Here is a 27777-nt window from a genome sequence, read left to right as displayed (position 1 = left end):
TGACTAAAAAGAAGTTTTAATTATTTTCACATTAAACTGGTTGAGCAACTTTTCTTTATTCAACAGATTTGTTCCTCATTTCGTTTGTTTAAATGTAACTGTCTTTTTACATCGCTGATGGGCTAGGCCACACAGTTCTGTTATGATTTGACACAGGTCATCAATTTGTTCAGGTGGAGGAGCGTGCAATGTTTTCAGTACTTGCTTGAAGTTTGTTAAGAGCCTTCTGATCTTCAGAATCTTGCTTTGATCTCCCAAAGTTTTACGATATTTAAGTACCGAAAGCATCTTTGGATCTTTCAACTGCAAAAGTCCCAGTTAGACAAATGTTAATGTTTTATCATGATTTTCACGAAGTTAATCATTTTCACTAAAATTTTCACATACAGAAATACTGCAAAGTTTAATATATATGAATAATCTGGATGCACTTCTGGACTGATATACCAGCTCATATATTAAAATAATGAAATACAGAATCCAGAACTGTGACCAGAGATAGATGCAATTTGGAACATACTGATGAAAACCTGAAGTAATGTTCATTCTACATGTGCATTTTTTTCTTCAAAGATACAGAGACATATGTGAGTGATCAACATCCCCAAATGTGGTTTATGCTTTTTTTATAGACTAGCTTGGCTACCTGGCGTTACGCGGGTTATTTGAAAAAGTAATTTTTTACTTGTATAAAATGCATAAGATTGTGTATCAACTGCAACTGACATCATGCCAGGTTAACCTCGAGAAACTCCATCAGTACTGTTATGTTGGGCAAGTTTGCTCTGGATGCAACATCGATGAGGTTCAGTGTGCTCTCTGGCTGTAGGGTAAACTACAACTCCCACTATGGTGAGTCAGTCCCCTCAAACCCCTCCAGGAGGTTGAGTTAGTCATGGGGTTTCCATTTGCCAAGTTTGGTCCAGATCCATCATCGGTGGAGGTCACAGTTCCCCTGGTTGTGGGTGAACTATAACTCCCAGAAAGGAAGGTCAGTTCCCACCAAACCTCTCCAGTAATCACATTTCAGCATATCAGGGATGTGTGCCAAGTTAGGTCCAGATCCATCATTGTTTGGGTTCATAGTACACGCTGCATGTAGTTGAACTACAACTCCTATAAATCCCTCCAAAGACCTCCAGTATTTTTTGTTGGTTATGTGGGTTTTGTGTGCCAAGTTAGTTCCAGGTCCAACTTTGGTGGAGTTCAGTGCTCATTGATTGCAGGTGAACTATACATCCCAGTACCTACAACTCCTATAAATCTCTCTCTAGCACAGTGGTTCTCAACCCGGGGTCCCCAGATGTTTTTGGCCTTCAACTCCCAGAAATCCTAACAGCTAGTAAACTGGCTGGGATTTCTGGCAGTTGTAGGACAAAGATATCTGGTTGAGAACCACTGCTCTAGTATGTTCAGTTGTTGGTCAATTCCTCTGTTTGCTGTATGCCGTAGAAAAGGATAGGAAAGGGTTATGGGAGAGGAAGTGGTCATGCAAATTCCACATCAATGGAGAGAGTAAGTAAGACTGGGATGTCCGTGGTGGAGGAAAAACAGAAAATCTAGGATGAAATTGTCCCCAGATGAAAGCCTTCACTTGGGGGGGGGCAGTCTGATATGGAGGACATTAGCAGGACTTTTGGATATGATCATGGCACTTGCTATAACCTGCAGTCTCATTGGAGGGAGAGTCATTGGGGTCTCCTGAGTAGTGGGAACTATAGCTATTTGTGGAAGTGGGAGCTTGTCTGTAGAAATGGACATACCAGCCACATATATATTTTCACTTTTATTATGTGTATAGATAGGTAGAAATGCATTTTTAAAGAAATGTTCTTTCCTAAGTAATGTCCCAGGAAATATTTATAAATCCACACTTTATTTTCACTATTTGTATTCAATGGAGATTCCATTCATCTCTGTAATGCTTCCTTCCGGCCACTTAGGATTAATTTAAAAAACAGTACAGTGCAATAGGCAGCTATGAAGTGATTGTACTATGACTGGAATGGCTCCTGGATTATGATTTTGGGTCTCTTGTGTTATGTTTTTAACTGTTTATTTAATGTATTGATATGTTCTGGTTTTTATGATTGTTACTGATTTCAATGTATAATGCATATTGTATTGTATGTTTGTTTATTGTGGCATTGAATTATTGCCAATTTGGAAGCTGCTCTGAATCCCCTTCAGGGTTGAAATAGAGCAGGGTAAAATACAGTAAATAAATAAATATTCACAAAGGATCTTAAATACAATATTTAGCTTATTGTTAGAAGTACAAAGGGTGTACTTGCAAAAGTGTTCACATTTAAACCACTAGCATTAAATAGGAGTCACATTGGATGTGTTTATCCTATTTCCTTGCTAATTTATCTGTCTATCAAAATATATTGTTTATGTGTATACAGTAGAATCCCACTTATCCAACACTCGCTTATCCAACGTTCTGGATTATCCAATACTTTTTTGTAGTCAATGTTTTCAGTACATCATGATATTTTGGTGCCAAGTTCGTAAATACAGTAATTTCTACATAGCATTACTGTGTATTGAACTACTTTTTCTGTCAAATGTGTAGTATAACATGATGTTTTGGTGCTTAATTTGTAAAAGCATAACCTAATTTGATGTTTAATAGGCTTTTCCTTAATCCCTCCTTATTATCCAACATATTCGCCTATCCAACGTTCTGCCGGCCCATTTATGTTGGATAAGTGAGACTCTACTGTATATGTTTCTATATATGCATGTATGTTTGATTCACAAAGGCTCTTACGTAGCTTGATGGATCTAAACCTAACTTGGTACACATACCCTTCATGGCCCAACAAAAAAGACTGGTGAAGTTTGGGAGGGACTGATAGAGGATAATAATAATAATAATAATAATAATAATAATAATAATAATAATAATAATGATAAATAATAATTTAATTTTTATACCCCGCCCCATCTCCCCAAGGGGACTCAGGGCGGCTTACATGGGGCCAAGCCCAGGCAACAAACAATATAAAACTCCACAGTAAAAACAAATAATAATGGGAGCTATAGCACAGACACATCTAGAGAGCCATGTGAATCCCAGCAACGATGGAGCTGGACCAAACTTGGCACACATACTGATCCTGATCAACATAAAATACTGGTAAGGTTTGGGTGTGGGTGTGTGTGTGATAACGGCTGATAGGAGTTCACTCACATCCAGAGGGCCATATTAATACTACCGATAACGAATCTGGACCAAACGTGGCACACATACCCATCATGAGCAATGTAAAATAAATGAAAATTAAAATACAGAGTTTTTTCCATCTCCAGTGAATTATCATGTAATTGTCATCCATATCTTTCCAACAGAGAGAGTTCATATGTGCAGAGAAGATTATCATGGTAGGCACTTACTTTTAGCCTTGCACCAACATTTAGTTGGATGCAATGATGAATGTGAGTAAATGTTAGGAAGATCCGATCCTGTGCTTCCATTTTAACCTGGATGTAAGCATTCAGCTGAATGCTAATGGGCTGGAAAGGAGGTGCATGAACATGACTGGTGGTATCCCACCAGTTCCAGTACTTCTGTCTGATTCCCTTGTCATCAAAGTAGGATCCAGTGCAAAGGTTCAGATTGACCCTGTTCAAAGAAACTAGATCAATTCAGATTGACAGCAACTGTTCTGTTTCTCGTAAGACAAAATAATAATAATAATAATAATAATAATAATAATAATAATAATAGGGCTGCAAAATCCCGAGCCATAACTACCTGAAAACATACCAGTCCTTCAAATTAACAAATCAGTCTTTGACTTTTTGCAACATAGCTTGCAATTTACAATCGACCCCTAGGAAGGGAAATTTACTCCTGTGAGAGTTATCATGGGGAAAAGGTGTCTCCATGGAAGCTTTATCACCAATCCTCGTTTCCACAAGGACCCAAGTTTTTCACAATCCAATTATCATAGGGATAGAAAGTGAGGGGAAAATTTCTGAACGGGCACAGAGAGCAAAACAAACACCCTTTCCTATGCTATTCAAAGTGTGTGTGTGTGCGTGTATTTGGCAGGAGTTACACCTAAAAATGTACTTGTTCCGACTTACATACAAATTCAACTTCATAACAAAGCTACATAATCTAGCTTGTTTGTAATTTAGGGACTACCTGTATATATGTTTTTATTTGTGATAGATAAAAAGAAATAATTCTTCTTGTTCTGAGTAACTGAAATAAGTTTTGAACATCTTCGGGTCAGGAAAATTGTGCACATGCGATTTTACATAATCAAGTAAAAATACATACATTTCAATGAAGTAAAAAAACCAACAAGGTATTGCAATTACCATATAAATCTATTTACTCCAATTCCATTTGAGAGGAATTCTTGAAGGCCGTCTTACTACTTACCAGATAGTTCCTTTTTGACGGTAACATGTTGCATAGCCCCGATTTGCGAAGAATGCCAGAATTTCATGTGAACTGCTGTCATGTAGCACGATATATGTGAACTGACTATCTTTTGCATAGATTACAAGGATAGCAATATTACCTGATGGGTAACTGATTAAAAGTTAAGGAAAGAAAAACATCTTAAGAGCTGTAGTTCATCTTAATATTGTATTAACTAAACGATTCTGTGATTCCTCATTATTTATAGATATAGAACTTAGAAATGACCACTTTTTGAGTAATTGCATTAGTAATTACCGTAGTCTCACTTATCCAACATAAACGGGCCGGCAGAACCTTGGATAAGCGAATATGTTGGATAATAAGGAGGGATTAAGGAAAAGCCTATTAAACATCAAATTAGGTTATGATTTTACAAATTAAGCACCAAAACATCATGTTATACAACACATTTGACAGAAAAAGTAGTTCAATACGCAGTAATGTTATATTGAAATTACTGTATTTACGAATTTAGCACCAAAATATCACAATATATTGAAAACATTGACTACAAAAACATTGACTACAAAAAGGCAGACTGCGTTGAATAATCCAGAATGTTGGATAAACCAATGTTGGATAAGTCAGACTCTACTATATTTAAATTCAGTACTAATTGAGACATTTAATTTATTATGGTTAATCCTTATAAAATTTGAAAGAGTAATGTGTTATTGTTATTCACATATTGCTTTATTAAAGGAGGCTGAAAGGCTTCCTCGTGTTTATGAAGGTGGGACAATTCCACCCATCTCATGTTTTTTTTAAAATGAAACAAGTCTTCTCTGCCACATAAACTATTTTGGTGTTAGTTATTAATGTGTCAGGATGTATAAGATCTTTGCAAAAAATGAGATAAAGATTTTTCACTGGATTACAATGATAAACATAAATGAGAAAATTCTAGAGATAGAATAAAACAAATATAGATTTATACTAAATTACTTTCACTCTCCTTAGTTTTAATGTAATCACGGTATATACTTCCTGTTCCAATAAACCGTAGTAAACTGTGAGATCCACTACATCAAAATAGCAAGGATTTCTTTTAAAATTAAATGTTATTTATCAAAAATGAAAAACAAATGCATATTTTACCCCACAATGGCCATGCTGTACTATTTATACTAGTAAAAGGCACAACAAGATATTTCAAGCTTTCAAGACATTGTAGAATTAAGACATAGTACTGGAGCATTTATGAATAGGAGTAAACAACAGGTAATCCAATAAGTAGAAAGAGACTATGCTCACCATTTTATCAACTGGAGAAATAACATTGAGGCATGTCACCAATCTTAATTATAACGTGATTACAACCATCTTAAAATATATTAGCTTAGAAAAATAGATGGATATGATGGGGGCAATGCCATCATATATCTGGGAACATTCCACACAGCTGAATAAAATCCCATATTATCTGCTTTGAACTGGAACATATGGCAGCGTGGACTCAGATAACCTACAGTTGTACCTATAGTATTTATAATTTCATACTGGAATTGGGGAATGAGTATGACAACTCTCTGGTTATACAAAGATCCGATAGAAAATATTTTGGAATAAACAAAATGTGCATGGTAATCCAAACTAAAATCAGAAAGAACTGAAACAAAGTCATTGAGGTCTTTTAAATCTGTCTGGATGCATCCATTGCTATCTGTTAATTGTTAATTCTTCACTATCTAAAAGCCTAATTACTTCTGGATATTAAACATGGCCTGTTCCATCTGGAAAGAAAAGATAGAATATCCTTCCATTAGGATAGTATCTCTTCACGGGATTGTCAGAATGGCAAATCTAAGGAGAAAGCAAAAAAAGTAGAGAGAAGTTAGTAGTCTTTCCAGGATACAGAACAAGTGTTACATAGAACAGTGATTCTCAACCTAGGGTCTGGGAACCCTTGAGGGGCTGCAATGTCGTCACGGGGGTCCGCGAAGGATTGAAGAAATGTTATTATTTTTTGGCAGTTAAATTTGAATGAATAACCAAAAAGTGGACAATTTGAAAGAAAAGTTGTTGCTGCTGTTGTTACTACTGCAACTGTTATTACCGACTTTGCTTCTTCCAGAACACTGAAGTTTGTCCCCTTGACTTCCCAAGAGATTTGCAGGGTTTTTTTAGAGGCAATGCTGATGAAATCTTTCCAGGAGTCAAGAGTGGATCCTGTCACTGTGGCATCACAGTTCCCAACTAAGCATTCCTGGGCACTCCACGAGCATCGCAATATTTAAGTGCATCACAATTCATTATAAGAAAATATACTCACCTTTAATTGCTCTGCTTTGAATTCCTCGTCTATATCCAGTAGTTCTTTGGGGGAAGGACGGGTCTTTTTAGAGACTATTTTAGGTTTTGGTGGATAGTCTGATAATTTGAATTTCATTTTGACACCTGAAATAATGTTGGAAGATTAATCAAGAGAGAAGTGAAGAGAGAAATTAAACTGCAATAGCAACAAGTGCTGCAATCTTTACTCATTCACCTGCATCTTCAGGAGGGGCTGTTTTGTTCCTTATTTCTATATGGAGATTAGAGGGAATAGTAAACTAGTCCCTAAATTACAAACAAGATAGTTTCTATAGGTTTGTTCTTAATTTGAATTTGTATGTAAGTTGGAACAGATAGATTTTTTAAGTGTTCCAGCCTCTATATATATATATATATATATATATATATATATATATATATATATATATATACACACACACACACACACACACACACACACACACACACACATGCATGCATACACATGCATACACATGCATGCATGCATATTTTGGATAGCATAAGGTAGGATTAACACCCTTGTGGTGTTTGTTTTGCTGTCTGTGTCCTTGTTTTTGTTTTTGTTTTGCTCCCCAAAGGGAATTTTTATTAATCATTATTTTATAATGCATAATCATTGTTACATTTTCCTTTTCCATTCCCTTCTCCCTCCCCCACCCCCACCCCACCCCCTCCCTGTTGACAACTTAAACCTTATTTTCTTTTTACATGAGCCTTCTTTCCATTCTTTCCAACTTTTTCTTCCAACTTTCGTCATATGGTTTAACAATCTGTAGCCATCTGCTAAATGGAGTCCATATTTCTTTAATTTTCTTCTGTTTGTCTGACCATGTTTTTTTGTTTCTTATAATGTCCATAATATCCAGTTGTATTTGATCCCATATATATTCATACCATTTTTCAAGTGTCCATTTCTTTTTATCCTTCCACCCCCACGCTATTACTGCGTGTGCGGCTCTAAACATTATCATCAAGTCTTGGTCTTGGTCCTTAATTCTTCTGTCCCCATATATCCCTATTAACAGAATTTGCATATTTATATCAAATTTGGTTTTAGTATGTAATTCAACCTGGGTTAGAATTTGTTCCCAATTTTTTTTTTATCTTTTCACATTCCCACCAGAGATGAGAATACCATGACTCCCTACTCCCACAATGCCAACATTTGGGATTCATGTGTGCCAGCTGAATTGGTGTTCTGTACCATTTCGTAATTATTTTCAGTTCTATTTCCTTATATTTGTCTATTTTTATTTTATTTAAACCATTGACTATCTTTTCTATCTTTTCTTTTCCTAGGCCCTCTTCCTTTTCCCAATTGTTTTCCATTATTCTATACATAGACTCCTTATCTTCTATCATTCTTCCATATATTTTATTTAATCCTTTTTTACCACCAAGTCTCTCTTTTAATATCTTGTCTATTATATTTTCTCCCTCATTACTTTCTTCTTTCTTGATTTGTTCCCAAATACCTCTTAGTGTTAACCAATTTATCCCACCCCTAATCTTTCCAATTGTTTCCATTCCATTAATTCCTTATTTTCATTATATAAATCTTTAATTTTACTATATCCCATCTGTTTCATTTTTTTTATAATACTCCTGTCCTCATTATTTCTCAAACTACCTATTGGGGCTTCTTTTGATAAGTATGGCATCCATTTCCCCCATATTTTTAATGCTATTTTCCTTGGGCCTATTGTTTTTTCTATTCCCTCTTGTAAATTTTTTGTAAATATTCCATAGTCTCATTTATTTTTATTTACTTCATTCTCTATTCTTATCCACTTCTCTTGCTTCTGCTCTACTAATTCCAACAACGCTTTCAGCTGGAATGCTTCATAGTATTCTTGTAACTTCGGTATTCCCCATCCTATTTCTTTATTGGATCTATACAGCTCCTTATTACTTATTCTTTATTTTTCCCCTCCAAATATCCACTTTCTTATTTCTCCATCTTATGTGTAGAAGATTTCCCACCACTTTCTATCCATATGATAATTAGATTGTGAACATTTTGTGGAGACAAGGATTGGTGATAAAGCTTCAGTGGAGATCCCTTTTACACATGATAAATAGTTCAGGGGTACATTTCACTTCCGAGGGGTAGATTTCTCTCACTTCCTGATGTCTCACCCCCATTTGTAACTATGAGTCATTTGTAAATCAGTTGTTTGTAACTTGGAGACTGCCTGTAGTAAGAACGTGCCAAAAATCGTGTGGATTTTGGGATTTTGCTAGATTAATACTCACATGGGCCAAATTTCATATATTGTTCAAATATCTCTCTGTACCTCTCAAAACCCAGCTCTTGTAGCCTAAGAAAACAATATGTCAAAATAATGGTTAAAACTAAATGTTTCACAAATGACAGTCTTCTGGGTCATATATTATCCATACACACATGAACTAAGTTGGAAAAGGCAGCAAGAAGAAGGTGTACACTGGACAGAGAAATGGCATGCATCCAAAGTAGACTGTAATTCTTGGGATCACTCTTCCCTATCTGTCTTCCATTACCACATCTGGAAGGACATTCAGATCCCTGGAACCAGAAGCTGGCTCAGGAGAGTACACATAGGTGAATTTATCCGCCCCCCTCCATACACACTAACTTTGAGTGATTGTTTAACTTATAGACTACACCTTTAGTGTGGGCATATGCTTATAAATGCTGATCTTTTACTAGTAGACATAAATACACTGACTTTTAGAAAGCAATTCCAAGTGTTCAAAAAGCCATATTGAAAGATTTGTGGGTGTCTGATTCACTTGGCTTTACATTTCTAGGGCTTAAAAGTCAACATCAGCATTCAACTATACTTTGGTCTTCTCTCTGAAAACATTGGGAAAACAAATTACATCAATCCCTTCTAACTAATTTCTGACTGTTGAGACTGAAATACGTATTTTACATGGTAAACATCCTCAAAATGATGGCTGAAGATAGATTAATCTTCCAAGTGGAAGATTGTTGGATTACAAATACAATTCTTGTTTCTGGTTTGTTTATTTATTTTATTTTTTCATTATTCTTTTTAGTCATTACTGTACTGGCATCTTCCATTTTCAAAATCTGTGGTACAGTAGAGTCTCACTTATCCAAGCTAAATGGGCTGTCAGAAGCTTGGATAACCAAATATCTTGGATAATAAGGAGGGATTAAGAAAAAGCCTATTAAACATCAAATTAGGTTATGATTTTACAAATTAAGGACCAAAACATCATGTTATACAACAAATTTGACAGAAAAAGTAGTTCAATACGCAGTAATGTTATGTTGTAATTACTGTATTTATGAATTTAGCACCAAAATATCACGATATATTGAAAACATTGACTACAAAAATGGCTTGGATTATCCAGAAGCTTGGATAAGCGAGACAGTACTGTAATTTGAGAAGTTGCTTGGGTAGCTGCTTTGAGTCTCCTTTGTGAAGAAGAAAAGCAGGATATTAATATTAATAATAGTAATAATTCAGAGGAACAGAGAGTTCTTTTGACAGCCTAGCGAAAAAGTGATCTGGGTAATTTGTGGGAACAGAAGAGTTGATCTCCATCCACTTACTCATCTTTCAGGAACCTTCTAGTCTTGCTGTCCATCAGTGTTTGTGAAATACGATGATGAGGGGTGATGTCTATCTGACTTTCTGGGCTGCTGCTTTCTATAAGCTCCTGTATTACACACTGGAAAACATCCTTGTAAGTCCTACAACAAAGAAACTACAAAACAAAATATTTCAGTTTGGATACTGAACTATTATTATTAGTATTATTACTTCCCACTGCCCCAGTTAATCATCTGTCATCACACTATCTTAGCTGCTTGTTTAATGAATGGGATCTTATTAACAGTTTGTTTATTCTTTTGTACCGCGGGTTGTATGTTGTATGTATGTCTATGTGTTAAATGTTTTGATACGGGCTAATCAATAAAATGTGATTTGATTATATGGCAGTGTAGATGGAGCCCCGGTGGTGAAGTGTGTTAAAGCACTGAGCTGTTGAACTTGCAAACCAAAAGGTCCCAGGTTCAAATCCTGGGAGCGGAGTGAGCACCCACTGTTAGCTCCAGCTCCTGCCAACCCAGCAGTTTGAAAACATGCCAATGTGAGTAGATCAATAGGTACCGCTCTGGCGGGAAGGTAACGGCACTCTATGCAGTCATGCCGGCCACATGACCTTGGAGATGTCTACGGACAACGCCGGCTCTTCAGCTTAGAAATGGAGATGAGCACCAACCCACAGAGTCGGTCACGACTGGACTTAACGCCAGGGGAAAACCTTTACCTTTTTTAGATGGGGCTCGAGAGAAAGAAGTTGGTAACGTAAGTTTTTATACACTTCATCAAGATGCAGAGTGAAGAGATGTACTCTGAGAATCTGATGAAGTAGACTTAAGTTTATGAAAACTTATGCTACCAATTCTTTTTTTCTTTCACTTGCAAAGGTGCACCAAGATGCATTTATACGCTGATCCAAATTAACACAGCTATGTCTTTAAACAGAAAATCTGAAAGCACTGTAAACCAAGCAAGTCAACTCTGCTGTCATTTCAACCATTTTAGCTGATAGAACTAGGAAACAACAATGAAATGGGAAATGCCACAATGCAGCAATCCTATGTTTAATGACTCCTGAGGAAGCAAATATTTCCCTATACTGAGCTCTTTCAATGAGCCCTGATGCTGGACATAGTTTGAAAAGCTTTGCCAGAAAGAGGAGCTGGTGAGACGAACACACTAGGGAATGTGTTCCAAAGCTTCCCACGTCAATGAGGGGCAAGCCCTCCCACCTTGAGATGCCTGGTCCTTTGGTCAACAGAAGAGAAACCAGGCCCTGAGATCTCTCATGCCTACTAGCCTTTGAAAGAGAACCTCTTGTCTTGCAGGTTTAAGCCAGCTTCTCTGATCTATGAAGGATCTGTGGAAATGTAGGATTCATGCTGGGGCAATGCAAAGAGCTATTATGGATGAATCCTACTGCTATCTGATCAGAGAAAATAAAATAATTTTCCCCAGGGGCATCATTTTTCTGAGTCATATCTCTGATTAGAGAGTTTTATTTATTTCGTGTCAAAAGCATTGCATAACAAATACATTTTAAAATGGGAAAAAAAGGAAATCACAAGCAACTAAATAGTTTTAGACCAAAAACGGGCAACAGCAACCGCATTGTCCGTAGCTTTAAACAACTTCTCCTCCATGCATGAGGCAGGACATTGTAGGCAAGCATACATATGCGGAGTTGTTTGTTCTGCTCCACAGTCACACAAGGTGGAGGATTCCTCCAGGTAGTGCCACCTTGCCAAGTTGTCTTTAGATCTGCCCACTCCACTTCTGAGTCTGTTCAGGGACTTCCAATTTGCCCATTCTTGGTTTGTCCCTGGAGGAAGACCTTCTTGGGGGCCCATCCAGTTGGAATTGCCTGGTTTAGCTGCCCAGAGGGACACCCTTGCTGCTGCTGGAGGAACATCAAGAGGAGTGGTGGTTCTCATGAAGCCCTTCCTTGATTTGAGTCTGGTGGGAGGAGGCTGATAGTCATGCAGTGGATGGCTTTCACAATGTTCAACCTTATTTCTCTCACCGTTAGCAGCAACTTCCCATCGCACGTCAGGAGGGGCAATGCCAGCTAACTTGTAGAGTTTATCAACAGGTATAGATTTAAGGCATCCTGTGATTATTCTGCATGTTCCGTTCAGTGCTATGTCCACCTGCTTCGCATGGGCAGACTTTTGCCAGACAGGACTGACGTTCTCAGCAGTTGAGAAAGACAAGGCCAGGGCTGATGTTCTTATTACTTGTGGGTCTGCTCCCCATGCGCTGCCAGTCAGTTTCCGCAGGATGTTGTTGCGTGCAGCTACTTTGTGCTTGGTGTTCATGCAGTGTTTCCTATATGTTAGTGTTCGATCTAAGGTGACACCAAGGTATTTAGGATGGAAACAGTGTTCGAGCTCTTGGCCTTCCCAAGTAACTTTCAGTTTCCTGTTGGCTTCAGAGTTACGTAGGTGGAAAGCACACACTTGTGTCTTGGCAGGGTTAGGCTTCAGGTGGTTCTCTTTGTAGTAGCTGGAGAGATCTTTCAAGGCATTAGTGAGTTGCTTTTCAACTGTTTCAAAATCTTTCGCTTGTGTTGTGAGGCCAAGGTCATCAGCATATATAAAACTCTTTGTGAGTGGTGGTTGTGGCTGGTCGTTTGTGAAGATGTTAAATAAGGTTGGTGCAAGAACGCTGCCTTGGGGTAAACCATTCTTTTGCCTCCTCCATCTGCTTTTCTGGCCCCGAAACTCCACATAGAAGCTGCGGTTTTCCAGGAGGGTCTGGACAGTTTTTGTAAAATCAAAGTCCCGGGTAATATGGTAGACTTTATGCAGCATTTTTCTATGTTGCACCGTGTCATAGGCTGCCGTAAGATCCACAAAAACTGTTCCCGTAATGCAGCCTTTCTCATAGCCTTCCTCGATATGCTCAGTCAGATGAAGAATTTGACCTGTACAGTTTTTCCCTGGTCTGAAACCTGCTTGTTGTGGAATAAGCTTGGGTTCGAAAACAGGTCCTAGTCGATTTAATAGCATCCTCTCATAGACTTTGTATCGATGACATAAGAGGGAGATTGGTCGATAGTTCCTGGCATTGGAGGCATCTTTACCAGGTTTTAAAATGGCAATGATCTTAGTTTTCCTCCAGAGAGGAAGAGAAAATAGTTGAGAAAATAGGGAAACAGTCCTGCAAACAGTTACAGGGTTTCAGGGTAGGTTTAATTCTGTATGCACTCTCCCTGTGCAATGAAGGCACAGGGGAATGGCATAGTGAACATAATCTTTCCTCTACTAAATGACATTTAGACCACAATGGATGTGAAAGAGGTCTGTTGAGCTGGAAAGACTCCATTCTTTAGTTACTGCCCTTACTGACCAGAGGGCTTTTTTTCCTTGTCAAGTAATATTAGTTCTGAACCTGGAATAGCTTTTTAAAAACTCAATTGCTTATAAATATTGTTATAATAGTTCATAAGGATCATACACACTTTTTCCATTTTTTCTGGCTTCTCCTCCAGTTCTTCTGGCGTTGGTATAGGCTTTAGGAGGGTAGTACAAAACTCACAGCAACCAAGGTGGCAAAGGTCAGTAACCGAATGATCCTCAAAGTGAGAAAGAAAAAGGAAAAGAGTTTTTTTTTAAAAAAAAAATACTTCTAAAAGTACTTATTCACTGGTGAACACATGGATCTTTTAATGAATTGGACTATTTTGGGAATTTACATTTTAAGAACTAAGACAATATATCATATATACTCAAAGATAAGCCGAGTTTTTCAGCCCTTATTTATGAGCTGAAAAAGCCTCCCTCGGCTTATAATCGGGTCAAGCCAGGCAGCAGAGCCTGGAGGCCACAGTATGTTTTCTTTTCCAAAACCTCCCTTCTCCGCTTCTGCTCCCAGGCTGGAATTATCTTATTTTTTAAGAGAGAGAGAGAGAGACAAGGGAATGTTTTCAAAAGCGAAAGGAGAGTGAGTGAGAGCCTCTTGCCAGCCAGGAAGAAAAAAATATTGCATGGCTGTAAGGGGAAGAAAAAGAGACTCTTGCAAATTTGCAGCATTTATTATTATTATTACTCTTATTGCAAAAACATTTGAGTCAATAGGGAGGGAAGGAGGGAAAGAGAAACAGAAGGTGTGTATTTCTTTTTATTCCTAAGGAAACAAAAATGGGGTGGGTTTTTTGGGAGAGGAAGGGAAGTTTTAAAAAGCCTTTTCTGGCTATTTTTAGAGTTTGAAAAGGGATAAATTAAAGCGGTGGGAAAGGGGAGGAGAAAAGAGGCCAAAGTTGTTTTTAGGAGGTCTTTGCTTGCATTTCTTCCCAAATGCATGCCCCAAAGCTTGTAAATAATACATAGCTTTCCCGATACAAATACATTAATTTAATATATAAAATTTTCCCCTCATATGTTTGCAAGCCTCTACAAGTCCTATAAAGATATAATTCTCTATATATAGAGCAATGTCTAGATAGATAGATATTAATATAGATATAGGCCTTTTAAATATGCACACACATAGAGATGTCTAGATAGATGTAAACATAGATAAATGGGACTTGCAAATATTGCAGGAGGGAAATGCACAGAGGATTTGCAAAGTTTTCAGGGGGGAAATGCAAATGTGAAATTAGTATATATAATTATAGAGCTATATCTAGCTCTGCATTGATTATATAGGCATTGAATGTTTGCCTGTTACTATGTTGGAAGCCGGCCTGAGTCCCCAGGGGGAGATAGATAGAGCAGGATACAAAGGAAGTTGTTGTTGTTGTTGTTGTTGTTATTTATGATGATTATTATTATAATAATAAAGTTATTGTTGATACCATATTGTTTTTGTTGACCCTACTTATGCACTTACAGAGTTAGCTTACTGTTTTTCTTTGAAATACGGTAAATATTCAAAAAACATTTACCCCACTTATGCCTCATTTAATGTAATTTTATTGGTATCTATTTTTATTTTGAAATTTACCAGTAGCTGCTGCATTTCCCACCCTCGGCTTATACTCGAGTCAATAAGTTTTCCCAGTTTTTTGTGGTAAAATTGGGTGCCTTGGCTTATATTCGGGTCAGCTTATACTCGAGTATATACGGTAATGATTCCCAGATTAATTTTAGAAGTCATTATTTTGGAACAATTTGATGTTCTGATTTTTAAAGTAACTATTATGTTGTTTTTATCTTGCATTGCTTTTAAATCTCATTGTTTTAGTTGATTATGTGTATTATATGCTATGCTGTTGTTATATTCTCGTCGTAAGCCACCCCGAGTCCCTGCGGGGAGATGGTGGCAGGGTATAAATAAAGTTATTATTAAGGTTATTAACTCTGGTGAGGAAGGAACAAGACTTTTTAGATGCCTCTGGATCCTGAGCAATGCCTCAAAAGACACAGCCGACAATATCTGTGGCAATGCAGCTGGACCCAAAGCAGCCAGTCAGACCATAATTCATGTTTCTTTCTAGTGGCGGATAGAGCATTCCAATAATATTCTAATAATATAAAGATGTGAAGAGTGAAAGGCAAAAGTAGTCATTGTAATGTAGTACTATTTTTCTCATTTAAAAAAGGAAATAGCTTTATTCCTGAGTCAGGCTCACATTGTCCTCTGCACAAAGAATCTACTGTATAAAATGTGTCCAGCTGCATATTGGAAGAATGCCTTTAGTGACCTTTAAGTTTTCATTTTAGAACGCTGTGTTAACAGCACTTCCAGGCAAATATATATATATATATATATATATATATATATATATATATATATATATATGTGTGTGTGTGTGTGTGTGTGTGTGTGTGTGTGTGTGATGGAATCCTGGCGACAAACAAAACAACAAAACTAAACACCCCACAACCTAGAAAATTGACAGCACAACCCCTCATCCACGCCTCTAGGTTGATACAACAAAAAGAAAAGAAAAATAAAGTCCTAATTAGAGATAGAGGAATAATTGTTTTTATCCAATTGCTGCCAGTTAGACGGCTAAGCTCTGCCCACTTGGTCTCCTAGCAACCCACTCAGCCCAGGGCCTCTTCAATCAGGCCTCTTCTCGGCTTAGAAATGGAGATGAGCACCAACCCCCAGAGTCAGACATGACTGGACTTAACGTCAGGGGAAAACCTTCACCCTTTACCTTAACTACCAACAAGTCGTCAATACTTTATTTCCCATACCACCATACTTCGCCACAGCAACGCGTGGCTGGGCACAACTAGTACATTTATATTTTCAGCAAATGGGGACAAGAGAAGAGAAGGGCCTTTAGACCTTGGGTCTAAATTCTAGTCTCACCTCATGACTGAACAGAGTCTGTATTGTCATATCAGTTTCTTCCTCAGGAGCGTAATCCTCTTTGAAGTTGAACAAATGTATTTCAGATATTTTTGTAATCTAGATATGAAAACTAATATTTTACAATGTTTTAGTTTAATATTGTTGTGCAAACCAAGCAGACTGTAATACTGGCAGCAACATTCTAAGGTTAACAGGATTCACATATAAAAAAGTATTCTGTAGATAAAGACCTGCTTCCGAGTTGTGCTAAAAAGTGCAATATGAAACCAGAAAGAAGAAAGCTCATATAACTAATGTAGGAACGTAAGTATTTAGCGCTGAAACCCCACTATAAAGGAAAGAAATGACATGAACAAATTCTAAAGGGTCCCAAAGTCATACTTCCAAAGTACAAATTTCACTGTTCTTTTAACAAGGGCAATTAATAAAGCTTGTTATTGTTTGCTGTTGATAGAGTGACAAGGTTTGTAATGAAGGGTTGTTTCAGATGTGTGCATAATACGTAGGCCCCAGAACAAAGGTTAGACAGTTCTAGATGCAAAATAAGAGAGGCACATATAGGATATATATTAAGTCTAGATTAAGATGCTTGTATTGGCTATGTATGTGAGTACTGGATGGCGCTTTTAACTATGCTTGTGTTTCTAAAACAAAAACTATAAAATACTAGGATTATCCAGTAAGCAATAAATACGTAAATTACTATTGCTCTTGTGTCATTTATGCTCATGTCCACATAGTTAGATTATAAGCTCTTTGGGGACACATGAGGTTTCTTTTTCACCTGGCAGTGATTTATTTTATTACTGCCATCATCCTTTTGAGAAGACTTTCCCATCCTACTTTCTCCTATACACTGGTAGATTAAATTCGAGTTTTTGGTAGCCATCGTATTGCATTATTATTATTATGATTGTTGTTGTTGTTGTTGCATGATTCTCCCCATGATCTTATAGCACATTAACGTCCTTCATGTTTACAAGTTTCACTCAGTGCCCAGTTCATTTTATGATTTCATCGCTGTGTTTTAACATGTGTCTTACAATGATTGTGATTTTATTTTATGCCTTTTAATTTTATTTGTGTATTTTTTGTATTTGATACCATTGTATGCTTGTTTTATATCTGTAAGCCACCCCAAGACCCTCTGGGGGGATGGTGGTGGTGGTGGTATAAAAATAAAATTATTATTATTATTATTATTATTATTATTATTATTATTATTATATTTGCTTATACATTGGGGCTGATGGGGAAATGCCACTTTCTCCCATTAACTTGAAATTTTTTATCTTTTCCTAGGAGATTTGTGGCCAGCTGCAGTGGGAACGTAAAACAGCTAGAAGCTGCAAGGTCATTCTCTTGAGATCTTATCACCTTGGGATATACTCTGTTTCCGAGATTCTTTGAATGTGATTCTGGACCCCATCACATGACGTTCATCTCATTCCATCAAGAAACCATTACAATACAGCTGCAAAGCATCGCAAAAATAGAGTAATTGCACAAATTGTGGGATTTTAAAAATGTAATATGGTTCTGAGGCACTGTTTTAATGTGTGATTGTAAAATCAGTATGCATTCCATCAGCTACAATCTTGCGAGAATGGTAGTTTGAGACTTCCAGGCTATGAGCCAGCCCAAGACCCTTTGGTGAGATTGAGGCAGGATATAAAAATAAAGTTGTTATTATTATTATTATTATTATTATTATTGTATGACACAGCAAACAAAATAGATATGCTGAATTTCGTATCACAAAATCACAAGTCGAACACTTCCCAAGTGTCTAGGACTGTGTGATGTATTTTCGGATGATGCGCACAGATCCCAGTAGGGTGGCCTTTTGCAGTTGGCAGATCGTAATTTTGTCAATGCCTATTGTTTCCAAATGCTGCCTGAGATCTTTTGGCATGGCAAAATAATAATAATAATAATAATAATAATAATTATTATTATTATTATTATTATTATTATTATTATTATTATTATTATGATGTCATTGCACAACATTAGAGGGAAATAATTTAAAAGTGATGTAGGGAGGCATTCAAATGGATTGGGACTAGCCAGCCTTTTGTAATGTGATGAATTGAAGCATTGTATTTTGAAATTGTAAGAATTGGGTGTGATGGGGTCAGTATGCATCCTGTCTGAATACTGTATGTATCAAGTCCTTAAAAAATACAGGATGCATACTGATATAAATGGAGTGTGATAAGGTGATTGATATGAAAAGGGAGGATAGATAACTCCTGGGATGTTTTGATTAATTGATTTATGGGGTGGGGGTGGGGGGAAGTCCATTTAAAGAGAGGATGCATTTCCTAATTCACAAATGGCATGGAACTCTGTGTAAAAAAAAACCCTGTGTTTTGGCTATTAAAGTATTAAAAAGTTTTTCATTCTTTCATCCTAAAAACAACCTAGTATTTAAACCAACTCTTTTTTCTTAAATAAAATTTAGACTTTTAAGAGCTTTTATTTTCTGATCTAGAGTTTGGCTGTACATGACATTATATCTATGTATCTTGAGAAATCATTCAACCGAAAGCTGCATTAAGAAAATTTTAGAATAAAGCAGCTTCTTCCATTTATTCTCCAAGATGCACACAATGTGACTAACATTTTAACAAGGGAAGGGTTTGGTAATGATTCTACACAGTAATTACTTTATTAATTGTACCCTTGTAGTTGTAGACAACCTTTGGTTCTCTAGTTGTTTTGGACTTCAACTCCCAGAAATCCCATCTAACTTACCAGCTGTTCAGAATTGTAGGAGCTGAAGTCCAAAACATCTGGAGGACCAAAGGTTGGGGACCACTAGTTTAACCAAGGGCCCTTTCACACAGCTATATAACCCAGAATATCAAGGCAGAAAATCCCACAATATCTGCTTTTTTTGTGTGTGTCAGGAGCAACCGGAGTTGCTTCTGGAGTGAGAGAATTGGCCGTCTGCAAGGACGTTGCCCAGGGGAAGCCCGGATGTTTTTGATGCTTTTACTATCCTTGTGGGAGGCTTCTCTCATGTCCCCGCATGGAGCTGGAGCTGACAGAGGGAGCTCATCCGTGCTCTCCCTGGGTGGGATTCGAACCTGGCAGCCTTCAGGTCAGCAACCCAACCTTCAAGTCACAAGGCTTTTATCTCCTTGGCCACTGGAGGCTCCTACAATATCTGCTTTTAACTGGGTTATTTGAGTCCACACTGCCATATATTCCAGATAAGGTAGATAATGTGGGATTTTATTCAGCTGTGTGGAAGGGGCCCAAGTGTTATCTACTCCAACAGACATAGGCTCATAGAAGTATTTCTCATTCTTGTCACCTGATATGCCATCATGTCATACCTTTGCGGTCAAAGTCACTTTCCTCTCTTCGTCTTTCAAGCAGCCTGACAACGACTTCATCTATAGAAGGAATAATAAGGGTTATAAGCTTAAACACACTTTTCTGGAAATACATTCTACTTGAAATCAACTTCTGGAAGAGAACATGTTTGGAACTGGTCTCTAAGATATATAAGTGTAAGATGGCCAGACCATAAAAATACTAAAAAGTTTTTATGTCGCGTAATATAGAGCTGTTAACAAATAGTACTGCCTAAATGTGAGCAGTACTGTGTTTTTAAAATGTTTTTTAAACATTTTTGCCCGATGAAAAAGCTAGTGGAATATCAAAAATCTGCACTATGTGTTTTGTGAACAAATGTATCCTTCTTTTGTGGATATTGTATTTTGTTTCTTTTTGCTCTAAAGCTAATTCACAAAGCCCTGAATATGTTACATCAGAAATGAGTGAGATCTTACCACCGGCATTAATCAATACAGTAGAGTCTCATTTATCCAAGATAAACGGGCCGGCAGAACCTTGGATAAGCGAATATCTTGGATAATAAGGAAGGATTAAGGAAAAGCCTATTAAACATCAAATTAGGTAATGATTTTACAAATTAAGCACCAAAACATCTTGTTATACAACAAATTTGACAGAAAAAGTAGTTCAATATGCAGTAATGTTATGTTGTAATTACTGTATTTACGAATTTAGCACCAAAATATCATGATATATTGAAAACATTGACTACAAAAATGCCTTGGATAATCCCGAACCTTGGATAAGCGAGTCTTGGATAAGTGAGACTCTAATGCTATCAAGCAAAATGACACAGCTGTCTTGTACATGAGAACGAAGGATCAAAGAGCCAAGTGGAGAGGTCTTAGCAGTTCCCATAAAGGACTTCCTTAATGGTGGTCAGTCTTCTATCTGAAACAGTTAGTATCCAGTATAGCAAGAGGATAAAACATATAGGAAACTATGAAGTGTTTCAACTCCTTGAAGCTATTCTTATAGGAATTATGGGATTGGATCACAAGATAATGCTATATTGAACTTCAGTTATGGTAAGCAAAATTTCTCATTATTACAACTTACCAGCACTTTTTAAACCTTTCTCCTTCCTAGCCATGCTCCTTTGATCTGGAGTCTTTTCTGCTGTATGAAAACAATATTGATAAATATCATTATTTATTTCTAATAGAATAAGCTGCTATACATTTAAAAAACCAGTTAGTGACATCTGAAGTACAGAACAATGTACACTTAAATTAATAACTGGTTCTGACAAAAGAATAACTAGCTCAATCAAAGCCTTTTGAGGATACAGCAAGAATGACTTCAGACAACCTGTGATCAAAACTTATCATTTAAAAAAAAGCTGCAGAGAAATTAACCAGCGCAGCATTGGTGATGGAGTGTGTATCCACCCAACATATGGTGAAATCTCTTTCTTTGGAAGGTACTTATTTGCTCCATAAAACACAATATGCAGGCACCATTACACAGAGTTGTTCTCCACATTTTCCTTCTAGCTCCCTCAGTGATCCAGTGGTCTCATTAGAACAAAAAGCCTAATTAAACAAGCTTTTAGTCAGAAAATCCCAAACCCGAATTTGGTTTATGTGTTATCATTAATAGGAAAAAATGTTAATGCAGTATTTTTGAATTTAAATGTGAAATTATTCTTAATCTATCGATTATATATCATCATTGAGCTGCTTGTCTCTTTTTTATAGCTCCACAAACCACCCTGCCAGATGTATGGTCTTCTCTCGTGCATCGCACACATGGACTGTTTGCCTGGACTAGAAAATTTCAATAAGGGCTAAATCTAATTCCTGACTAGACTAGATCCACTGGAATTAATGGGACTGAGAAAGACAACACAAATGTAAATCCTTCCAATTCAATACTTAACTTCACTTAGTCACTTAGACAATCCGTTCCTCATCTTTTGCACGGATCACAGTGTCTTCTCTATTGGACTCCATTCATATCTATTTTGAACACGAGTTGACCAGTGTATCATTGTACATGTTCGTCTCTCACATTATAGACCATACAGAATGAATCAAACCATCGGATAGGAGGACGACCAAGAGGTCTCGTCCATCCCCACGGGTACCATGTTGCCGTGGCATTGCTCCAGCGCCCCTTTGTCTGAGTTGGACAATGTGGCGTAGAGGATCTTTCACTTTTGATATTTTTCTAACATCCTCGTTGTGCAGTCTGTGTTCTTGCTGAGTTCAGAGAGACATCTCAACGAGCAATCTTTCGAAAGAGGCATGCACAACACGTAGTTGTTCCAAGATAGCCTTCGTCATTGTCCATGTCTCTGCACCATAGCATAGGGCAGGTAGCACGATTGAGACAAACAATTGAGGTCATAAAGATGTATTTCTGGTTGAGTCCCCAATGGTTTTAATAGAATTGTAAGCGGCCCATCCTGCTTTCCTGCTTCTGTTCAGCTCTGGCTTCAATTCATTCCTTGATGTTTACAGCCTTCAATACATCAGCTCAAATTGCATATTTTTCACAGATTAAATCCTGGGATGTTGCTGGCCAACCAATATCAGAATGTAATCCAAAAGGTGTAGCAAGGCAACAAGAGGGCAAAAATGAGGAAGAATCCAGAGGCAGGGGGAGTGCTCGGTTGCCAGAGGTGCGGAGTAATGCTAGCTCGGTCTTTTACCCGGCTGCACCCTGCCGTGCTTGTATTGGTCAGCATGGGGCTGACCGATTTTAGATCCAGGACCCAATGCATGGCAGCCAACCCTTTGTTACTGTTATCAATAAACAAGTTGTGGCCAGTTTTTTACCCAACCACGTGTTTGAGTCTTCCTTGGCTTTATGGTGGGAGGTGTGTCGCCCTACCTACGCAAATGTTAGTTCTCACCTTTGATATATTTATTTCCAGCAGATTAGGGATACATATCCTGCTTTGGTTGGTTCCTCCCACTCACTCCAATAGGCAGGAAGAACAAAAAAGGTAAAGGTAAAGGTTTTCTCCTGTCGTTAAGTCCAGTCATGACCGACTCTGAGGGTTGGTGCTCATCTCCATTTCTAAGATGAAGAGCCGGCATTGTCCATAGACACCTCCAAGGTCATGTGGCCGGTATGACTGCATGGAGCGCCCTTACCTTCCCGCCGGAGCGGTACCTATTGATCTACTCACATTTGCATGTTTTCAAACTGCTAGGCTGGCAGGAGCTGGGGCTAACAGCGGCCGCTCATGCAGCTCCCGGGATTTGAACCTGGCACCTTTTGGTCCGCAAGTTCAGCAGCTCAGCGCTTTAACACACTGAGCCATCAGTGCTCCTGTATAGTTCAAAGTATAAAGCCTCATATATGGGTCCAAATCCCCTGATAGTTCTTAGCACTTGTCCAGTTAAGAAGGGCTCATGTGCTTTCTGATCTCAAAGGAAAAGATCCAATATTTTCTGTGCTCCTGGGATGCTTTTGAAGGCACCAATATTAATACTAAATTGGTTCAATTTAAAATAAAATAGTGTAAAGAAGATAAAACATATACCCAGTAGAAAATGAAACCACAGCATTTCAAATACAGTAGAGTCTCACTTATCCAAGCCTCGCTTATGCAAGCCTCTGGATAATCCAAGCCATTTTTGTAATCAATGTTTTCAATATATCGTGATATTTTGGTGCTAAATTCGCAAATACAGTAATTACAATATAATATTACTGCATATTGAACTACTTTTTCTGTCAAATTTGTTGTATAACATGATGTTTTGGTGCTTAATTTGTAAAATCATAACCTAATTTGATGTTTAATAGACTTTTCCTTAATTCCTCCTTATTATCCAAGATATTCGGTTATCCAAGCTTCTGCCGGCCCATTTAGCTTGGATAAGTGAGACTCTACTGTACAAATAAACTATGTGAGCCATTAATTTCAAATACAAATAAATTATGTGACCCGTTAATTCTAAATATTTTCAATGCAGACACAAACCAACGTAATTGTCCATATTATTTCACTCTTTGAAACTAGCCCTGTTGGGTAATATTCTGGGCAAATGCCATTATCAACTTACTTTCCTTTCTGGAAATCAGAGATATATCTGAGTAACTCCATTCTGTTTGAGTTTCCAGATCTGCAACGTCATATTTTCGGCCACTGAAAAACATATATATTATATATGTTTATGCAAATTACAATTCAATATAAGAATAGTTTTACAACCGTACTTACAATGTGTTTCTTCTCAATCTAATGGGTGATATATGTCATCAAACATTAAAAGGGAAATATAGTAGTAATGGAAGATTTCAACTAGCCAGACAGTTGCAAGTCAAACTATCAAAAACATAAATTTGACAAGCTCCTCACTTGCCATATTTTCAATAGGTGTGGGAAGCAACACAAGGCAAAACTGTTGTCCATGATTTTATATAGTTTTAATGTCTTCTTTTCAATAAATTGTAAGTCACTTTGTGTCCCATTATTAGGGGAAGTGCAGAATATAAATGAATGCAATGAAATTAAATAAACTGTCATAGCTTTTTAGTAATCCTTGCCAATATATTGCCATCTGTTTTAATTTACTATTGTCTTCTTCCCAATTGACATAGAAGGCACCTTATATTTTTCTCCCCTTCCATCCCAGGTTTGTCTTTGAAAATCAGTTTTCTCTTACACTTTTTCAGTACAGAGACCAATTTAGAGAAAAATCAATAACTGGTCATTTGAAATGAGGACAATATTTAGAAACAGATTTGTTAATGTTAATTTTCAGCAAGCTTTACACAATCCACTATTCTGAATAATATTTCAAATAACTTAATTTCTTGTCAGCACTGTTTGCCTTACACCTTGATGTAATTTGCTGAAAAAGCAGTTTAGTATGACTATCTACCCTCCATCTTCTGAAGTGAATATTACTGAAGAAGATGATCACTTTTCTTACCTTGATGACTGGTATTCGCGAACTGAAGATGGTGAAGATCTGGTGTGCAAATCTGAAGAAGAGAGAAAAGTCATTCTTCAACACCTGGTTGAATAAAGCGGAAGTAGAATCTGTATGTGGTTTCAGTAGGAGAATTTGCAGATCAATTGACTTCACAACCTCTGAGGATGCCTGCCATAGATGTGGGTGAAATGTCAGGAGAGAATACTTCTGGAACATGGCCATACAGCCCGGAAAACATACAACAACCCTGTGATCCCAGCCATGAAAGCCTTCGACAACACATTCAACTGACCACTTCTTCATACTTACTAAATTCCACTGAGTGCTACATTTAAAACCCGGGAAGTTACTGTTCTCATCACATTAGTTTGGCTTCAAGTGCAGAATAGAGCCAGCATTCTTTTCAAACATTTCAGGAGTTGGTGGAGAAGTGGATTTTTGGTAATGATCTGGATGTAGATGGGAAAAATTGCCAATTCTGTAATGTCACTATTTCTATAACCGGTAGTTTAATGTTAAGTCTATCAAATGCACAATAGTAGTAGTAGTAGTAGTAGTAATAATAATAATAGGAAATGTTGAATCGGGAGATCAGCCAGAAAAATATATTTCAGTGGTAGGTGGAGGGCTGATTTTAATTTGTTGACCAAGAACAGATATTATCTGTAAGAGAGACAATACAGAACAACTGACAGAAGTAGTAGCAGAGGAGTAAACCTAGCACACGCAAATCAGGTTTACTTCTTTAGTTCAGGTCTTGTTGTTGTTAAGTCCATCAAATTCATCAGAAATGGCAGGCCTATTCTTTGATAATATCAAGGCATGTAACCTACACAATGTGACACAACAAATTAGCATTTGTGCAATGCAAAATGCAACCAATGCAAAAAATTGTATTGTTTTAGACAATCTGACAATCCTGTTAAAGTGAATATTCAAAACTCTTATGGAGTCCCAGCTCCTGGTTAACTGTCCTCATTTCTAATTTCACTGTCAAAGAAACCCCTGCAGACTTAACTGCTACTATCAACAAGTGATCTCATAATGAAGAAAATGATCCAAGAACATGGAGGCTATTTTCTGGAGAAGTCATATGAAATTGTTAATGTTGTGATAAGGATGGTGATGCCAGAAATGTCCTGTTTCAAAGTTTGCTGTACTGAGTTTATGTATCTGTTTCCCCCTTCTGGTTCTTAATCCTTATTTGAAATGAAGTTTGTTGTTCATGATGCTTACCATAAAAGTGAGGAGCCCCCGGTGGCACAATGGGTTAAACCCTTGGGCCAGCAGGACTGCTGACTTGAAGGTTGGGTTGCTGACCTGAAGGTTGCCGGTTCGAATCCGGGGAGAGTGCAGATGAGCTCCCTCTGTCAGCTCCAGTTCCCCATGCGGGAACATGAGAGAAGACTCCCACGAGGATGGTAAAAATATCAAACATCCGGGTGTTCCCTGAGCAACGTCCTTGCAGACGGCCAATTCTCTCACATCAGAAGCGACTTGCAGTTTCTCAAGTTGCTCCTGATACACACACAAAACCCATAAAAGTTTGCATATAGTCTCAAATTAGTACAGTAAAGTCTCGCTTATCCAACGTTCTGGATTATCCAACACATTTTTGTAGTCAATGTTTTTAATACATCATGATATTTTGGTGCTAAATTGGTAAATACAGTAATTACTACATAGCATTACTGTGTATTGAACTACTTTTTCTGTCAAACTTGTTGTATAACATGATGTTTTGGTGCTTAATTTGTAAAATCATAAGCTAATTTGATGTTTAATGGGCTTTTCCTTAATCCCTCCTTATTATCCAACATATTCGCTTATCCAACATTCTGCCGGCCCCTTTATGTTGGATAAATGAGACTCTACTGTACTGTCAAACTCTCAAGATTGTCAATAATTACATAAGCTACTAAAAAGCTTTGGCATGATACTGCTTAACAGTATGGCTACAGAAATAGCAAATAGTTAACAATTTGTTCTCTTTTCAAGTCATTGAAAATTTGCTGCCTGGGGGAGTTGCTTCATTTTGCCTAACTACAAAGCAAATTCAAGAAGAAGGAAGGTATGCATTTCTAGGGTGCAAAGTCTCTCTCGTGCCACTTTTAATTTAAAAACTATAATATGCATGCAAATTCTCAATAAATCATATAGGAAGTAGAAGAGTTAAAATTAAGATAAATGTATATTATTTGTGTTGTCGAAGGCTTCCAGTTGGCTAATCAGATCTTTCAGGTCCGATCCCTTCTTCCCAGCAACTTTTGAAATTTAAAGAACATGTTAAGATTCAAATGCAGATCTTCTAAGTCAGAGAACCAACTTTCAAATAAAAATCAGGAACATAACATGCAGCTACCTTTCTTCAAAGTTTCTCCAATGTTTTCTGTGTGACCTTTACAGGTTTCTCCTCCACTAGAAGCTGCTTCTTTTTCTTCTGTTAGACTCTGCTCTGTGTCTCCATCTGTTCTAGTTTCATTCCCATTCAAAAACTGATTACTTTGATCAATATATGCTTCTATTGATTGTCTATTAAGAATGGATTTGGTAACAGGATAGTCTTCTTGGAGCTTTTTAACATTTTCTACAGTGAGGAGAGAACTGGAAGGTTTGGGCTCGACTGATTCAATTCCAGAAAGAGAATCAGTTGTTTCTGGTTGAGACTGGTCTTTGCTACCAGACCCTGACACGTTCTGTCCATGAGACATTTTACCAATGTATTAAGGAGACTGAGGTCTGCAATAAGAAAGAGAGAAGAAATCTTCTGTTACTGACAATGTAATGTTAATAAATGTTCTATTACACTATGTAACAAAATTTGAAAGATTTTCCTTCTCTGGTGTAACAGTGTTATTTCCTGTTTAATTGTGCCATACTCACTTTGAAGGTACTGTAGTTGTTATACAGAAGCTTCATTTTTGCA

General features: G+C 37.3%; 1 protein-coding gene and 1 long non-coding RNA gene across 2 annotated transcripts; one reads left to right on the top strand and one right to left on the bottom strand.

Annotated features, from left to right (window-relative positions):
* On the bottom strand, positions 1–27683 carry erich6b (glutamate rich 6B). Its single transcript, XM_062975951.1, has 14 exons — positions 27214–27683; positions 24849–24900; positions 23976–24058; positions 21013–21072; positions 19929–19988; positions 16579–16637; positions 13772–13885; positions 10314–10468; positions 8999–9063; positions 6720–6844; positions 6162–6250; positions 4403–4555; positions 3403–3631; positions 1–303 (listed from the first exon to the last, which is right to left on the bottom strand). The coding sequence occupies exons 1-14, from the start codon at positions 27560–27562 to the stop codon at positions 76–78; spliced, it is 1821 nt and encodes a 606-aa protein (XP_062832021.1). The 5' UTR covers positions 27563–27683; the 3' UTR covers positions 1–75.
* On the top strand, positions 10323–22740 carry LOC134297696 (uncharacterized). The gene is made up of 2 exons (XR_010004538.1): positions 10323–10447; positions 17884–22740. It is a non-coding gene; the product is annotated as an uncharacterized LOC134297696 (long non-coding RNA).
* Positions 27684–27777: the final 94 nt, after the last annotated feature.

The sequence above is a fragment of the Anolis carolinensis genome, chromosome 3, assembly GCF_035594765.1.
Source record: "Anolis carolinensis isolate JA03-04 chromosome 3, rAnoCar3.1.pri, whole genome shotgun sequence".
NCBI lineage: Eukaryota > Metazoa > Chordata > Lepidosauria > Squamata > Dactyloidae > Anolis > Anolis carolinensis.
Note: the sequence above shows the minus strand (reverse complement) of the source record. Positions and strands in the feature narration are given on the sequence as shown.